This window comes from Amblyraja radiata, chromosome 5 (genome assembly GCF_010909765.2).
Source record: "Amblyraja radiata isolate CabotCenter1 chromosome 5, sAmbRad1.1.pri, whole genome shotgun sequence".
Classification (NCBI taxonomy): Eukaryota; Metazoa; Chordata; class Chondrichthyes; order Rajiformes; family Rajidae; genus Amblyraja; species Amblyraja radiata.
This window is the reverse complement of record NC_045960.1, coordinates 28,096,849-28,111,627: the sequence shown is the minus strand read 5'-3', so window position 1 is coordinate 28,111,627 and position 14,779 is coordinate 28,096,849. Positions and strand designations below refer to the sequence as shown.

The 14,779-nt window shown below is 44.4% G+C and overlaps 2 protein-coding genes across 4 annotated transcripts in view; one reads left to right on the top strand and one right to left on the bottom strand.

The window, feature by feature from the left end:
• orc3 (origin recognition complex subunit 3) overlaps positions 1 to 3,345 on the bottom strand; it is a 57,415-nt gene extending 54,070 nt beyond the window's left edge. For 2 of the 3 annotated variants that reach the window (XM_033020845.1, XM_033020847.1), the window contains exons 1-2: positions 3,238 to 3,345; positions 550 to 604 (exon numbers count right to left, since the gene is read on the bottom strand). In XM_033020845.1, the coding sequence (XP_032876736.1) occupies positions 550 to 604; positions 3,238 to 3,261 (79 nt within the window). In that variant the 5' untranslated portion in view covers positions 3,262 to 3,345. The remainder of the gene's footprint in view (positions 1 to 549; positions 605 to 3,237) is intronic. The other variant, XM_033020846.1, reaches the window with a different exon arrangement.
• Positions 3,346 to 3,793: 448 nt separating this feature from the next.
• Positions 3,794 to 14,779, top strand: part of rars2 (arginyl-tRNA synthetase 2, mitochondrial) — a 74,158-nt gene continuing 63,172 nt past the window's right edge. The window contains exons 1-2 of the mRNA XM_033020843.1: positions 3,794 to 4,001; positions 12,323 to 12,396. Of these exons, the coding sequence (XP_032876734.1) occupies positions 3,966 to 4,001; positions 12,323 to 12,396 (110 nt within the window). The 5' untranslated portion in view covers positions 3,794 to 3,965. The remainder of the gene's footprint in view (positions 4,002 to 12,322; positions 12,397 to 14,779) is intronic.

The window sequence follows — 14,779 nt, the reverse complement described above, 5'->3', positions numbered from 1 at the left end:
TTATTTCTTTAAAACATTTCTTGAAATCCAGTAAGAATGATTTACAATGTCTTTTGAAATCACTTGGATATCTTATAAATAAAGCATGTTTTTCGAGTACATTACAGAAAGATGTTTGTAAAAGTTCACATTGGTTCACATCACAAGCAAATGATTTTCCTTGCTTCGTGTGGAGAAAACCACAAAACCTAGAGGAGCTAACATATTGACAACTTTGGGATTTCTACACTAAACTATACATGCGGAAGATCTACAGCTAGTTTCAATGGAGCAATAGTGAATAGTGATACGAAGAGTCAACACATTCCCATACCTCAAAATGTCACTACTTACATTTAATTTTAGAAGGATAATTTTAAGTTGGGTGGTAAGTGGTGATGGAAAATTCAACCAAAAAAATCTCAGTATGAAAATGTGTGAACTGATGACAAAAACAAAATGTTGTTTGACATTAAAAAATACTAAAGTTACAAAATTCAGTATTAATTTCTCAAATATTATATACTTAATCTGCACAGAATTTCCTGAAATCAAATTCTTGCTACAAACCTGTGGTAGATGTTTTTCTCTTTTTGGAATCTTTGGGCTTGAACACAAAGCAACCCTGCATGGAAAATGGAAGAGACTCAAGAAAGTTACATCTACATAGTGTGCATTTTGTTTAAACACAGTATGCAATGGTTCACTGCAGGCAAGATGGTCAATGGGTTTAAGAGATAATTGGACCGGTACATGGCACAGGTACATAACTAAAGCACCATTAAATCATGGATGGGATAAGTTTAGAGGGCTATGGGCCAAGCGCAAGCAGGTGGGACTAGTGTGGATGGGGCATGTTGGTCGGCATGTACAAATTGGTCCGAAGGGCCTGTTTCCACTTTGTATGACTCTACGCTAGAAGAATTGCATAATTGGGTATAAACAAAATGATGGTGAGTGAGGGGAGAGCTCCCCCTCCACTCCCCCCCACTCACCATCAACAACACAACAGTCACAACTGTGGAGTAATTTAAGTTCCTTGGAACCATCCCCAAGGACCTTAAATGGGAGGCCACCATCGACTCCACAGTCAAAAAGGCCCAACAGAGAATGTACTTCCTGCGGCAGCTGAGAAAACACAATCTGCCTTAGGCAATGATGGTCCAGTTCTATACTGTCCTCACCTTCTCCATCATGGTCTGGTTTGGCTCAGCCAAAAGCATGACATCCGGAGGCTGCAGCGAATCGTTCGATCAGGCGAGAAGGTTGTTGGCTGCAACCATCCCCCCCCATCGACGAACTGTACACTGCAAGGGCCAGGAGGCGAGCCGCTAAGATCATCTCTGACCCTGGCGACAAACTCTTTGAAGCACTTCCCTCTGGAAGGCGACTCCGGACTGTCAAAACTGCCACAGCCAGACATAAAAACAGCTTTTATTCCACGAGCAGTAGCTCTACTCAACAGCCAAAAGTCTGTAGCCTCCTTTTGCTCTGGTATTTTATTTCATTCTTCACATGTTTAAATTATAATGTTTTAGTTTTAATTGTCTACTGTACAGTATATAGTGTTGTTACTTGCGAGCAAAGCACCAAGGCAAATTCCTTGTATATATACATACTTGGCTAATAAAATGTATTCAATTCAATTCTTCTGGTTTATTCCCAAATAAAAAATACTCAAGTCAGTCAGAGAACACAGAGCTTGGAGGATTATTTGTTATTTCATTGTTGAGGGCATTGCTGACAATCCCAGCAGTTATTGTTCATCCCTCATTGCCTCTGCACCAAATGATTTACTCACTAATTTCAGTGGGCAGGCAACAGCCATAGGTGGGTCTAGAATCATGTCTAGTCCAGACCTGGTAAATCAACAGAGATTTCCTTCCCTGACAATCAGTTTCCTATTTACCATTACTAATACAAGCTTTGATCTCCAGATTTATTTAATTACCTGAACACCTAGACACCAAGGATGCCTACATCAGACTACTATTTGTCGACTATAGCTCTGCTTTCAACGCCATGATCCCATCCATACTCATCTCCAAATTCCTGGACCTAAGAAGCAGTTTCCCCCTCTGCTACTGGATCATCGACTTTCTAAACCACATACCTCAATCAGTGAGGATAGGTAATTAGGCCATAAGTGATAGGAGTAGAATTAGGCTATTCGGCCCATCAAGTCTACTCCACCATTCAATCATGGCTAATCTATCTTCCCCTCTTAACCCCATTCTCCTGCCTTCTCCCCATAACCTTGGACCCCTGCACTAATCAAGAATCTATCTATCTCAGCCTTAAACATATCCACTGACTTGGCCTCAGCAGCCTTCTGTGACAAAGAATTCCACAGATTCACCACTGAACTAAACTGAACTGCAATTTGCGGATGACACCACTGTGGTGGGCCGGATCATATAACAAGACGAGATGGAGTACATGGTGAACTTAGTGACATGGTCAGCAAGGTGAAGGAGTTAGTTATTGACTTCAGGAAGCATGGTGAAGGAAGTCAATCAATGGTGGGGAAGCATAATGATTGGAAGCTTCAAGTTTTCAAGTTAATTGTTCTGTTGTGATCTGCGTCAGTGATCTGTTGTGGACGTGTGAAAACGCACTCCTCCAGATTCAGGGCGGTTTCTTCCCAGCTGTTATCAGGCAACGGAATCATCCTAAAACCAGAGCAGTCCTGAACTACTGTCTACTTCTTTGGTGACCCTCAGACTATCTTTGATTGGGGTTTACTGGATTTACCTTGCACTAAACATTATCCCCATATCATGTATCTGTACACTGTGAATGGCTCGATTGTAATCATGTGTTGTTTTTGCGCTGATTGGATAGCACGCAGCACAAGCTTTTCACTGTACCTCAGTACATGTGACAATAAACAAAACTTAACCAACCACAACAGCCAAGAAGGCACAACAATGTCTCTACTTCCTGAAAATGCGGAGGGAAAATCAGTGACTCTTATAAACTTCTGCAGATGCACCCTAGAAAGCATACTTTTGGGTTGCATCTCAGCTCGCTTTGGGAACAGCTCTGCCCAAGAACCCTTCTTCAGACCCGAACCGTCACCTATTCCCTTTCTGCAGAGATGCTGCTTGAGCTGCTGATTTACTCCGCCACTTTCATCATCCGATCATCATTGCAGCGACTCCCCCACACACGCACACACATAATCCCCACACACGCACACACATAATTCCCACACACGCGTTCTCGGTGCTGCTACTGCAGCGATTCAGCCTTTACCTTGGACACGGAGGAGGTCGCCATCGATCCTCCGTCATCAAGGTCGGGCTCGCCGCCTCGGGTACCCCGGACAGGGCCAGGCCCCGCCCCTCCCGCTCAGACCCGCCCTCGCCCGGCACCGCCCCGCCCCTCTCCACTCAGACCCCGCCCTCGCCCCAGGCCCCGCCCCTCACCACCCAGGCCCCGCACCCGCACCACCCAAGCCCGGCCATCCCCCCACAAGCCCCGCCCCACCCCTCCCCCTCAGTCCACGCCCTCTTCACAGGCCCCGCCCCCACACGCCCCGCCCCTCCCCAGCTGGGGTCCGTCCTTCCTGGCTCCACCAATAGGAACCCTTCCAGCTGCCGCCAATGAGAACTCTCCCCGCTCTCCACCAATAGGAATCCCTGTCGGAGCGTGGCCGAGCCCTGCCCCACCAATAGAAAGCCTTCCCCGCCCCCCCTTGCAGCGACCCCGCCTATCAAAACGACGCTTGTTTCCCCCTCCCCCGGCGAGGCGGAACTAAGAGGCTTCCGGCGCCCTGATTGGTTGCTAGGGTATTTGGTCACGGGTCAGAGTGCAGATTGCGAGCGTCGCCAGTCAGGGCGCTGCTTCCATCATCTTTGGTTGACGCTGCTGCAGCAGATTGGCCGCTCCATCGCCGGCGGCTCCAGCAGCGAGCTCTGCACACATCGCACTGAACAAGCCGTGCGGGACGCCAGAACTTTAAATCACTGGCGAACGATGCCATGGCTTGTCTTTTCCGAAGGTCCATAGCAGCGCAGGTACGTGCAACCAGCAATGCCTCTCCCACCGTCTCGTCCCGCCCCACCAGCTTCATATGTGTGACCTTCAGTCATCTGCCCTGGGATTTGCTGGATATCCCCGATGTTAATGCACGAGTTTTGACAAATATCTCTTTCCATTTAACGTGGCTTTAAAATGAAAGGCACTTGGCTAAATTAAAGGCTCTTTAGCTACCTCTAGCTTTCCATTTAAAGTGAGTTTTAAACGAAATACATTTCGTTACCTTCTGGTGAAGGTTCTGATTAAAACTTGAGCAAAAATCTCAAACATCCAATAAACGAGCAATTCTGAAGGTACAAAATCCAATGAAATGTACAATGCGTTCATTATTTTGATTAAGGATTACCATGTTAGCTGATTAGAGCTACTGATAACAGGATAATAATAAGATGTGATAGTATGGAATTAAACGTGCTGTCTTGTATTACCAAAAATATTTTCAAATAGAATCCGTTAAATAAAGTCAAAAGTACTTTCCTTTCTAGTTTTCTCACAAACTCATATGAACCCATTCTATAATGCGATCTGGCACTCTTCTCCCCCCCCCCTATTCAAAGACCACTTGCATCTCAGTCATTCCCTCTTCTCCCACTCCTGTCAGGAAGAAGCTTGAAGACGTACTGCTAGATTCAAGAGCAGCTTCGTCCCCACTGATATCAGACTCTTGAATGGATAAAAATGTATTTCCATTCTCCTTTATTGCAAGCCATGTACTTTTTATGTGCACTTTCACTTCAGCTGTACTATATATTCTGCACCCTGGTACATCTCTCCTTTTGCATAATCTATTGTATTAAAATACAGCATGCATATGTGTGACCTTATTAATCAAGAAACAATGACTGGACATGACATGGATAGCGTAGCCACAGAGATTGGGAGTCTCGAGGGATGTTTGCTAAACAGTTTTTTACCACTCTCACAAGAAGGCACTACCACAAGACGCCACACCATCACATGACTTTACACAACACTGATGAAACATTTAGTAAGAACGAAAAGTTATATGAATTATTTCTTTGTTTTGTATTACTTCGATAAAAGACAAATGAATCAAGAAACAATGACTGGAAGATTCATTTTTGCTATCGGTGAGTGCGTAAACTATATCTCGTCTTCATCCCCGAGTAATACTGGCAATTAAAAGTTGGACATTGCAAAGTTAACAAATTGTCATTATAGGCATATTATTATGTGTACTGAGATGCAGTGAAAAGCCAAGATCAGTACCCCGTTCCTGCTTCCTCCCTATTATAGAATTTTTCGAGGATGTAACTAGTAGCATGGATAGGGGAGAACCAGTGGATGTGGTGTATCTGGACTTCCAGAAGGCTTTCGACAAGGTCCCACATAAGAGATTAGTTTACAAACTTAAAGCACATGGCATTGGGGGTTCAGTATTGATGTGGATAGAGAACTGGCTGGCAAACAGGAAGCAAAGAGTAGGAGAAAACGGGTCCTTTTCACAATGGCAGGCAGTGACTAGTGGGGTACCGCAAGGCTCAGTGCTGGGACCCCAGCTATTTACAATATATATTAATGATCTGGATGAGGGAATTGAAGGCAATATCTCCAAGTTTGCGGATGACACTAAGCTGGGGGGCAGTGTTAGCTGTGAGGAGGATGCTAGGAGACTGCAAGGTGGGTGGGCAAATGATAGGCTGGGTGAGTGGGCAAATGTTTGGCAGATGCAGTATAATGTGGATAAATGTGAGGTTATCCATTTTGGTGGCAAAAACAGGAAAGCAGACTATTATCTAAATGGTGGCCGACTAGGAAAAGGGGAGATGCAGCGAGACCTGGGTGTCATGGTACACCAGTCATTGAAAGTGGGCATGCAGGTGCAGCAGGCAGTGAAGAAAGCGAATGGTATGTTAGCTTTCATAGCAAAAGGATTTGAGTATAGGAGCAGGGAGGTTCTACTGCAGTTGTACAGGGTCTTGGTGAGACCACACCTGGAGTATTGCGTACAGTTTTGGTCTCCAAATCTGAGGAAGGACATTATTGCCATAGAGGGAGTGCAGAGAAGGTTCACCAGACTGATCCCTGGGATGTCAGGACTGTCTTATGAAGAAAGACTGGATAGACTTGGTTTATACTCTCTAGAATTTAGGAGATTGAGAGGGGATGTTATAGAAACTTACAAAATTCTTAAGGGGTTGGACAGGCTAGATGCAGGAAGATTGCTCCCGATGTTGGGGAAGTCCAGGACAAGGGGTCACAGCTTAAGGATAAGGGGGAAATCTTTTAAAACCGCGATGAGAAGAACTTTTTTCACACAGAGTGGTGAATCTCTGGAACTCCCTGCCACAGAGGGTAGTCGAGGCCAGTTCATTGGCTATATTTAAGAGGGAGTTAGATGTGGCCCTTGTGGCTAAGGGGATCAGAGGGTATGGAGAGAAGGCAGGTACGGGATACTGAGTTGGATGATCAGCCATGATCATATTGAATGGCGGTGCAGGCTCGAAGGGCCGAATGGCCTACTCCTGCACCTAATTTCTATGTTTCTATATTTCTATGATTCCGTTAGCCCTAAGAGCTGTATATGATTCTCTCTTGAAAAGAGAGAGATTGGGCAGGAAAATTGGAGAGCAAGAAGAAAAAAATATTAGAAAATGCAAATGTTTTACTGTGTGTTACAGTCGAATTGGGAGAATTTATAACAGGGAATGGTGTCCATTATTGGCGATTACCCACAATAAATAAGTAAGGGATTACCAAGTAACAGAGCATCTCAGTACACATAACAATAATAAGCCTGTAATGGCAATTTCTTAACTTTCCAATGTCCAACTTTGTCCAACTAATTGCCAGTACTACTCGGGGATGAAGACGAGATATAATTTTGCACTCGCCGATAGCAAAAAAAATCTTCCAGTCATTGTTTCTTGATTAATTGTTCTTATATTGAAGTAATACCAAACAAAGAAATAATTCATATAACTTCACGTTCTTACTAACTGTTTCATCCATGTCGTGTGAGAGTGTGGTGTCTTGTGGTAGTGTCTTCTTGTGAGAGTGGTAAAAAACTGTTGTCTCAACCATCCCTCGAGGCTAAACTGACTCCCAATCTCTGTGGCTATGCTAGCCTCCTCCGATGTAGACACACCCATCTACGTATGTAATCCCACCCGCAAACATCCAAAAAAATAAAATTAGAAATATCTAGACATGGCTATGACATACTAGCAGTAACTAACTTAAGCATAAATGGCTCCTGCAAAGCCAATGACAATACTGACATAAGAAGTAGGTGCAGGATTAGGCCACTGAACCTTCCCCACTATTCACTAAGATTATGGCTAAGCCATCTTAAACATGAAGCATATGAAATAGGATATTTGGCCCTTTGAGCCTGCTCTAAATTTTATTGTGATGATCTAAGTGATAGTATCAGAATTAGGCCGTTCGGCACATCAAGTCTACTCTGCGATTCAATCATGGCTGATCTACTTCTTCCTCCTAACCCCATTCTACTGCCTTCTACCCATAACCCCTGACACCTGTACTCATCAAGAATCTATCTATCTCTGCCCTAAAAAATATCCATTGACTTGGTGTCCACAGCCTTCTGTGACTATAAATTCAATTCCACAGATTCACCACTGAAGATATTCTCATGTCCTTCCTAAAGGAATGTCGATTAATTCTGAGGCTATGACCTCTGGTCCTAGACTCTCCAACTAGTGGAAACATCCTCTCAACATCCATTCTATCATGGCCTTCTGTTCTTCTGTCTCAATACCTTACTCTCACCCCATATTCCTTGACAATTGTTGTGTCTAGAAATTTCTCTACCCCTTTAACTATTAATTCATTGAAAGCTACACCCTGGAAACAGGCTGAATGTTTCGAACAGGCTAATTTTGAAAGGACTAAAATATAAAATCAAGGATATAATGCTGAGGTTTTATCAAAAGCTGGTAGGCCACATTTGGAATATTGTGAGCAGTTTTGGGCCCCATATCTGAAGAAGGATGTGCTGGCTTTGAAGAGGGTCCAGAGGAGGCTTGCAAGAATGATCCTGGGGATGATTGAGTTAATGTATGAAGAGCGTTTTAAGGCTCTGGGTGTGTGTTCACTGGAGTTTAGATGAGGGGGGGGGGGGGGGGAGGAGGTCCGCAATGACACCTCAGATAATGAAAGGACTAGAATGAATGGACGCGAAAAGGATGTTTCCAGTAATAGGAAAGTCTAAAAAGACGGTGTATTTTTGTGTATTAACTTGCATCTACATCTGTTGCTACTACTTGTGCAATAATACTCTGTTACTTGGTAATCCCCTACTTATTTATAGTGGATAATCGGCAATAATGGACACCATTCCCCGTTATAAATTCTCCTAATTCAACTGTAAGAGACAATAAAACATTTGCCTTTTCTAATTTTCTTTTCTTCTTGCTCTCCAATTTTCCTGCTGAATCTCTCTTTTCAAGAGAGAATTATATATAGCTCTTGGGGCTAACGGAATCAAGGGATATGGGGAGGAAGCAGGAACGATTTTGGATGATCAACCATGATCATATTGAATGACGGTGTTGGCTCGAAGGGCCGAATGGCCTACTCCTGCACCTATTTTCTATGTTTCTATCTGTGAGCCCCTTTTCCCATCTAGTTTCTAGGGTTCTCGCAACAGCTCTTTTGCATTCCCAGTGACTGAGTCTCCCTCACAAAGTGCTGGAGAAACTCAGCAGGTCAGGCATCATCGGTGGAGGGAATGGACAGACCCTTCTTCAGATTGCTGTTCATCGATTACAGCTCAGCATTCAACACCATTATACCCTCTAAACTGATCACCAAACTCGGTAACCTGGGCATCGACCCCTCCCTCTGCAACTGGATACTGGACTTTCTAACCAACAGACCCCAGTCTGTTAGGTTAGACAAGCACACCTCTTCAACCCTCACCCTGAACACCGGCGTTCCACAGGGCTGTGTGCTGAGCCCCCTCCTCTACTCCCTCTTCACCTACGACTGCACACCTGTACATGGTACTAACACCATCATCAAGTATGCAGATGATACCACGGTGATTGGCCTCATCAGCAACAACGATGAGTTGGCCTATAGGGAGGAGGTCCAGCTCCTAGCAGCATGGTGTGCTGACAACAACCTGGCCCTTAACTCCAAGAAGACCAAGGAGCTCATTGTAGACTTCAGGAAGTCTAGGGGCGGCACGCACACCCCCATCCACATCAACGGGACGGAGGTGGAACGTGTTTCCAGCTTCAGGTTCCTGGGGGTCAACTCCAGGACTGTTTGGAGTCTGTAGACTGGGCAATGTTCAAGGACTCGGCAAGGGACTTGAACGAATATGCCACAGTCGTTACAGACTTGTTAATGAAATGTGTGGAGGACTGCATCCCTACAAAAACTTTCCGAATGTTTCCCAATCAGAAACCTTGGATGAACTTTGAGATCCGCATTCTTCTGAAGTCCAGACACAGGGCATTCACGTCCGATGATACAGTGGCCTACAAGAAGTCCAGATACGACCTTGGTAAGGCCATCAAAAAGGCCAAAGGGACTTCTGCTCCAAATTGGAGGATGAGACAGATGTTCGACAGCTGTGGCGGGGCCTGAATGCAATCACCTCCTACAAGACGAAACCAGGACGCAGCTCGAATGTCAGCGAAACATCACTCCCTGACGAGCTCAGTGCGTTTTACTCACACTTTGATAGGGAGAATACTGATGTGCCTTCCCGAGTCCCCATTCGCTGTGATAGTATTTCAGTTTCAGTCACAGAGGCCGACGCCAGGAAATCCTTCAGAGGGGTGAACCCCCGAAAAGCGCCTGACCTGATGGTATACCCGGTCGTGTTCTAAAAACCTGCGCGGACCAACTGGCTGGAGTTTTTACGGACATTTTCAACCTCTCACATCTGAGGTCCCCACCTGCTTTAAAAGGGCATCAATTATACCAGTGCCCAAGAAGAGTAAGGTGACGTGCCTCAATGACTATCGACCAGTGGCACTAACGCCGGTAGTGATGAAGTGCTTTGAGAGGTTGATCATGGAGCAAATCAACTCCTGCCTCGACAAAAACCTGGACCCACTGCAGTTCGCTTACCGCCACAACAGATCAACGGTGGATGCGATCTCACTGGCCCTCCACTCCGCTCTGGACCACTTGGACAACAAAAACTCATATGTCAGGCTGTTATTCAACGATTACAGCTTGGCATTTAACACAATCATCCCCTCCAAGCTGGTTACCAAACTCGCAGAACTGGGTCTCTGCGCATCCCTCTGCAGTTGGATCCTCGACTTCCTCATTCACAGACCACAGTCTGTTCGTATTGGTGGAAATGTGTCAGCCTCGATAATAATCAGCACGGGAGCACCTCAAGGCTGCGTGCTCAGCCCGCTGCTGTACTCACTCTATACTCATGACTGCGTAGCTGGTCACAGTGCGAACTCCATCAAGTTCGCTGACGAGACCACTGTTGTGGGACGTATCACTGATGGGGATGAGTCAGAGTACAGAAGAGAGATCGAGCAACTGTCTATATGGTGCCAGCGCAATAACCTGGCCCTCAACACCAGCAAAACCAAGGAACTGATTGTGGACTTTGGAAGGAGTAGGATGGAGACCCACAGTCCCGTTTATATCAACGGGTCGATGGTTGAAAGGGTTAAGAGCTTCAAATTCCTGGGCATGCACATCTCTGAAGTTCTTTCCTGGTCCGAGAACACAAATGCAATTATCAAGAAAGCTCATCAGCGCCTCAACTTCCTGAGAAGATTACGGAGAGTCGGTTTGTCAAGGAGCTCTCTCTAACGTCTACAGGTGCACAGTAGAGAGCATGCTGACCGGTTGCATCGTGGCTTGGTTCAGCAACTTGAGCGCCCTGGAGGGGAAAAGACTACAAAAAGTAGTAAACACTGCCCAGTCCATCGGCTCTGACCTTCCTTCCATCGAGGGGATTTATCGCAGTCGCTGCCTCAAAAAGGCTGGCAGTATCATCAAAGACCCACACCATCCTGGCCACACACTTATCTCCCTGCTACCTTCAGGTAGAAGGTACAGGAGCCTGAAGACTGCAACAACCAGGTTCAGGAATAGCTACTTCCCTACAGCCATCAGGCTATTAAACCTGGCTTGGACAAAACTCTGATTATTAATATCCCATTATCTGTTATTTGCACTTTATCAGTTTATTTATTCAGGTGTGTATATATTTATATTATGGTATATGGACACACTGATCTGTTTTGTAGTAAATGCCTACTATGTTCTGTGTGCTGAAGCAAAGCAAGAATTTCATTGTCCTATCGGGGACACATGGCAATAAACTCACTTGAACTTGGTCATTGCTTCATCATGGGTCGTCCAGGACAAGTTGGTGGTATTTGCTCCTTGGAACTTAAAGCTTTCAACCCTCTGTACTTCAGCGCCGTCAATGCAAACAGGGATAAGTGTGCTGTTTCGCTTCTTGAAGTCAATCGCTATCTACTTTGTCTTGCTTAAATTGAGAGAAAGGTTGTTGTCGTGACACCAGTCTCAATCTCCTTCCTGTACTTCATCTCCATTGACCATGTGCAGGGAGTTGACCTGCTGTCTTGCAAACATTGATCCCTCAACCAAATCCATTGAATTTAGGACAAAATCCTCAGCGGCATATACATGTGAAATGCAATAAATCTTAATAACATTCCATACAAATTCTTTGTAGAGATTGCTCCCTGGAGTTTGCAATGCAATTTCTGTAGTCACAGTAATCCTGAAATGTTAGTGATATTATTTGACTTGTATGAACCTATCTGTACTGGTAGGCACTGTAAGGTCAAATTTGATTTGAAAATAAATTTAAACATTATTCCAATAGATGTTGCCTGGGAATAATTACTGGGTAGCATTGTAACCTTGAGATGGTTATTGCAAACAAGGTTTCACTCACGAAGATTGACATCACTTCTTCACCTTCAAATTCAATTCTGCCTCCTGGTTCCAGCTATTTATTTCTGCTTGTACATTGATGTTATGCATTTTTTTAATGACTTGCAGTTTGTTGGTCATGTGGTTTCATTAAAAAATGTGTTTCAGAGTGCGACACAAAGTGCTGGAATAACTCAGTGGGTCAGGCAGCTTTCCCAGAGAACATGAATTGGCGACATTTTGAAACGTTGCCAATCCATTTTCTCCAGAGATGCTGCCTGACCCGCTGAGAAATTGAGTTACTCCAGCACTTTGTGTTTTTTAGTGTGTAAACCAGCGTCTACAGTTCCTTGTGTCTACATGTTTCAGAGAGTCTTACATTTATTACATTTTCTAAATATTGTATTGTTTTATTTAGCTTTCCAGAGTTCTGGGAGTGTCAACTGAGAAGCTTATTCCAGTGGTGTCAGCTGTTCCTGTCTCCAAAAAACAGTAAATATAAAAGTTATATATTTTTAAATACAGTATATGTGAACTGCATTGTTAAAACTCAAATTGCATGTTATACTATAATTATAAGTGGTACTTGATTCCTTTGTTTGTACTGGATGAATTTGTCTATTATAACCACAGGTTGTTAATGCGCCATCAGGTACAGGATTAGCAGGAGTAAATTGTATCATCAACTCTCCTGCTGTCTCAGACTTTTTTTTAGTTTGGAGATAGTGTGGAAACAGGCCCTTCGGCCCACTGAATCTGCGCCAACCAGAGATCCCCACACGCTAACGCTATCCTACACATACCAGGGACAATTTACAATTTAACCAAGCCAGTATTAGCCTACAAACCTATAAGTCTGTGGAGTGTGGGAGAAAACCGATCTCGCGGAGAAAACATGCGCAGGTCACGAGGAGAACGTACAGACAGCACGTGTAGTTGGGATCAAACCCGGGTCTCTAGCGCTGTAAGGCAGCAACTCTACCTCTCCGCCACCGTGCTGCCCATAGGGATCTGTTTCCCTCCAGGCTGGGCTCATTGACCCAAGTTCTAGTGCACTCTATTGCTGCTTATCGCGCATCAGGTTGTTCTTCCTGTGTCTTGTTGAGCGACACACTTTTAGACATACTAAAAACAAACAAAAAAGTGGAAAGGACAAACAGCTGCTGGCGAGGCTGCCGGCTCGCAGCGCCACCCATCGGTCTTTTATATAATTTACTCTTGACTCATACTGTGACTATTACTCTTTTAGGGTCTGAGGCAATGATTAATTGTTAATAAAAAGCAAAACAGAGAAACATAGAAAATAGATGCAGGAGTTGGCCATTCAGCCCTTCGAGCCAGCACCACCATTCAATATGATCATGGCTGATCATCCAGAATCAGTACCCTGTTCCTGCTTTCTCCCCATATCCCTTGATTCCGTCAGCCCTAAGAGCTATAGCATGCAGCTGGTCAGGCATTATATCTAATTTTCTATAATTCTATGTAGTCGGTATTCAATTTTTTTGCAGTAAATATTTTTTTTCTCTGCATTAGTTACATTTATTGGGAACAGTTACAAAATAAAAAGAAATGCTGGTCATCTGCATGTTACTAACAGCAATTCCCCTGGCATGTGTATTTAAATATGGATTGGATAAAGCAAACTGCTGACTCCTATTTATGTGACTTACAAAAACATCGTTTTGACATTGGAGACACAAGAGAATGCAGATGCTGGAAACTGTAGCAAAGAAAGGAGAATTAGTAGAGGAACTGAGCAGGTCAGCCAGCATCTGTGGAGGGAAATATATAGTCACTGTTTGGGGTTGAGATCCTTCATCTAGACTATCATCCCTTGTGATATCAAAAAACAGCTGAGAGCTCTGAATTCACCAAAGGAAATAGTAATACATCATGGAAAACTGGCCCTTCGGCCCAAAGTACCCACACCAACCAATGCGTCCCATCTATACTAGTCCCACCTGTCTGCGTTTGACCCATATCTATCTAAACCGGTCCTATCCATGTTCCTGTCTAAATGTTTCTTAAAAGTTGCAATAGTACCTACCTCGCCTACCTCCTCTGGCAGCTCATTTGCACAGTCTTTGTGTTAAAAAAAAAAAGTTACCCCTCGGGTTCCTATTAAATCTTTCCCCCCCTCACCTTAAACCTATGTCCTCTGATTCTCAATTTCCCCTACTCTGGGCAAGAGTGTGCTTCTAGCCAATATTTTTATCTCATGATTTTGTACACCTTCATAAGATTACCTCTCATCCTCCTGCGCTCCAAGGATTAGAGTCCTGGCCTGCTCAACCTCTCCACGTAGCTCAGGCCCTCGAGCCCTGGCAACATCCTCGTTAACCTTCTCTGCACCCACTCCAGCTTGACAACATCTTTTCTATAACATGGTGAAGATGGGAAGAAACAACATCTCAAATAAAATACTAAATACATGCACTTTAGAACTAGCTGTGCTTCCATTCAACCTGTTGCAGTCCCGATACAACACTGGCATTGGCTTGGCAATGTCAAAATATATCCAGGTATATATGAGGGTGACACAGCGGTAGAGCTACTGTATTACAGCTAAGCAGACCTGTGTTTAATCCTGACCTCTGGTGCTGTTTGTCCGTAGTTTACACGTTCTCCCTGTGATTGTGTGGGTTTTCTCTGGGTGCTCCAGTCTCCTACGTGCTGATTGAGTGCTTTCCAACACTTGGCCAGAAACCTGACACCATCCAAGACAAAGTAATCTACATAATTGACAATCATTCTCTCATCCTAACCCCCTGTTCCTTCCACCACTAGCTTCAATGTGTACCATTGTATATGGATGGGGGTGGGAGATTGCAACCTTCACGTAGTTCCCCCTGTTTCAACGAATGCAATCAAC